Below are 3,264 nucleotides of genomic sequence, written 5' to 3' on the forward strand. Positions count from 1 at the left end.
CCACCCACGGCCCGCCAATGGCAGCCCGAGCTGCCTCGGACGTCACCGGGCGCCAGGCAGATCCCGGCTCCGCAGGTTGGAACCGAAAGCGAAAGGGCCGGAGGCAGCACGGGGCGGGGGGGGGAAGGGGAATCCCGGGAACGCCAACCCCCGCCCGGGACCTTCGCCCCGGGACTTCCACGGGGCAGCCTCGCCCTCAGCCCCCCCCGGGACCCTCCTCAGGGCCCGAGACCCCCCCGCACCCCCGCTCTGCCCGTGTCCCCCCGCCCCGGGGTCGCCGCTGGGGCCCCACAGCCCCAGAAACGCCCCCCCCCCTGCCCCGGTCTTGTCCCCGGGCCCCCAGTGTCCTGTCCGGCCCCGGGGGAGACCTCGGTGTCCCGCACCCCACGGTTCTCCGGGGGCTGGTTTGGCACCCAGTGTCCCTCCTTCCCTGCGCCCCTCGCCCCGCTCATCCCGCTCCCGCCGTCCCCCACGCTGACGTCCCCGACGCCCTCACGCCCGGTGGGTCTGGAGGGATCATGGCACGGTCGGGGTTGGAAGGGACCTTTCAGATCGTCGAGTCCAAACCCCAACCTCACGCCACCAAAACCGCCACCAACCCCCGTCCCTGAGCACCGCGTCTACACGCCTTGTGAATAACTCCAGGGATGGCGACTCAACCCCTTCCCCGGGCAGCCCGGTCCTGTGCTTAATAACCCTTTCCATGAAGAAAATTTTTCCCGATATCCAATCTAAACCTCCCCTGGCGCAACTCGAGACTGTTTCCTCTCGTGCTATCGCTTGGGAGAAGAGACCGACCCCCTCCCCGGCTGCCCCCTCCTTCCAGGGAGCTGCGGAGAGCAAGAAGGTCTCCCCTCAGCCCCCGTTTCTCCGGGCTGAACACCCCCAGCTCCCTCAGCCGCTCCTCACCACACTCGTGCTCCAGACCCTCACCAGCTCCGTCGCTCTTCTCCGGACACGCTCCAGCCCCTCAAGGTCTTTCCTGGAGTGAGGGGCCCAAAACTGGACACAGCCCTCAAGGTGGGGTCTCCCCAGTGCCCAGGACAGGGGGACGGTCACTGCCCCGCTCCTGCTGGTCACACTATTGCTGACACAGGCCAACTTCCTCGGAGGAGGTCATCCATGAACATCGACCTGTTTTCTTGGGGCCCCCCCATGTTAAAAAGCTCCAAGATAAAGACGGCTTCGAAGAGCTGCACAAGAGAACTTGGCCAAGAGTGCTCTCACCCATACAAGTGGGTTTGCTGTGAGAAGAAACCAGAACAAACTGGGGGTTTGAGCTAGCGCCTACTTCTGCTGCCTTTCTGTCCCACACCCACGCGCAAAACGCAAGGAAATCCATTTTGGAAACACCCTTCCCTCCAGGAACTTATCCCGAAGGATTCTTCCAAGCACATCTTTGAAGAAGTCAAAGTGCTCTCCTGAAGTGCAGGGCTGTGACCTTGTCACCCTCCTTGTCCTCAGGATCCCGAACTCCACCATCTCATGGTCACCGCGACTCAGGTCACCTTTGACCTTCACGTCCCCAACGAGCCAATCCGCGGTGTGCACGAGCTCTGGCCACCCCCTGCCCAGGGACAAAATCTCCACCTTAATGTAGGGGTGACTGTAGACTCCAGGAGACCCTACAATAACACCCCCGGCACAGGGAGGTCTCTGATGGTGGTGTTACCAAAGCACATCCTGAAAACGTTATTAGTAATTACTATTGAAAGGCCTCATGTGCATTCCCATGGATAATAAGGATTCTCTCCTTGAATTTAGCAAACATGAGTTAATGAAGAGAACTCCTAATCGAGAGAGGCAAGTATCGTATCATTCTCGAGGAGGCGCATTGAACGTAAGGACCTTGAGGATGGTACTAATCTACACGTTTTGAGAAGTTTAGCCAACTTGGCGGGAAAGTGAAAATTCTTAAGTGTCCTAAGCTGAACTGCCTTCATTATAATACTAAAAATTGCGCTCGTAGGTCAAGAAGAGCCTCGCCCAGGTGAAGACCCTTCCCTTGAGCATGCGTGGGAGCTGTAACTTGGTGGTGTTAATCGTGTGTATATATTACTAAACAATCAAATATAGGTGGGAGGTACTAACATTCTAAATATAGTCTCATATATTAATATAAATATTCTCATCATTCCACCTACCTAATACATAACTCCACGCAGGTTTACAGATTCATCAGGATGACCCAACAGCCTTTTCGCACAGGCGTATTAAGTTTTGCTGCATCGGCAAAACACTTCTGCGCCAAGCGTGAGCTTCTCGGTGGTCGTTTGGGCGAGGAGACCCTTCCTCATTTTTAAGGTATTGAGTCATCTCAGGACAGTAAAAGTTTACCGTAAGCTTGCCAACTTCTTGAGCGTGATACGGATGTCCCTTGAAGCAGCCACAGCTCTGTCCTAATCGGTAGAGAACATACTTGACACATAAAAGAACCTTGAAGTGATTAACCACTTGTTACCCCGTCCTCGGTGAGGAGCGACTTCTGGCTGTCTCCTCGTTAACATCAGCTCAGTGACTATTTTCTCACACAGTAAGAAGGTCAGTAATCAGCTATTTTCTCACACAGTAAAAAGGCTGGTGGTAGGAAACAAACACCGTTTTAGCTAGCATATGGCTATAAACAAAGCGGTCTCTCTTTGGCAACAGGCCGGGGCTCCCGCCCGTCGCTGCCCGCTCGCCCACAAGATGGCGGCGCAGCGCCCCCCGCTCCCCTCACAGCGCCGCGCGGCCACCCCGCCTCCCTTCCGCTGCCCAATGGGACGGCGAGGAGCTCGGTGACGCCACGGGTCGCTGGGCAGAGCAGGGAGAAACGGCGGGAAGGGGTGGGGGGGGGTGCTGCCGCGGGGGCTGCCGGGATCGTGGCGGTTCGGCGGCGGGTGGGGCCGGGCCGCAGCGGGAGGACCCGACCCGGGGCCGGGACTGGGACCGGGGCCGGGGCGGAGGGGGGTGTGTGTGTGTGTTACCGGATCCCGGGGTCCCGTTCCGGGTCTCTCCGCAGAGATGTTCTTCACCTGCGGCCCCAACGAGGCCATGGTGGTGTCGGGTGAGTCGGGGGCTTCCCCCGGACGCCTGGGTCCCCTCCACCCCGAGCCTCCTGGGTGTCCTGCCCCCCCTGGACGCCTGGGTCCCCATAGGTACCCCCCCCCCCCCCCCCGCAAGGTGTCCTGGGTGCCCCCGTGGTCATTTGGGTCCCCTCCACGCTCCCAGGACACCTGGGTTCCCCCCAGACGTGTGGGTCCCCATGGGTGCCCCCCCCCCACA

The 3,264-nt window shown here is 59.5% G+C and overlaps 1 protein-coding gene across 1 annotated transcript in view; it reads left to right on the plus strand.

Annotated features, from left to right (window-relative positions):
• Window positions 1-3,003: 3,003 nt before the first annotated feature.
• The window catches only part of LOC128901606 (tenascin-X-like), a 49,825-nt gene continuing 49,564 nt past the window's right edge, over window positions 3,004-3,264 (plus strand). The window contains 1 exon segment of the mRNA XM_054183677.1: window positions 3,004-3,046. Coding sequence (XP_054039652.1) covers window positions 3,004-3,046 — 43 coding nt within the window.

The sequence above is a fragment of the Rissa tridactyla genome, chromosome 27, assembly GCF_028500815.1.
Source record: "Rissa tridactyla isolate bRisTri1 chromosome 27, bRisTri1.patW.cur.20221130, whole genome shotgun sequence".
Taxonomy (NCBI): domain Eukaryota; kingdom Metazoa; phylum Chordata; class Aves; order Charadriiformes; family Laridae; genus Rissa; species Rissa tridactyla.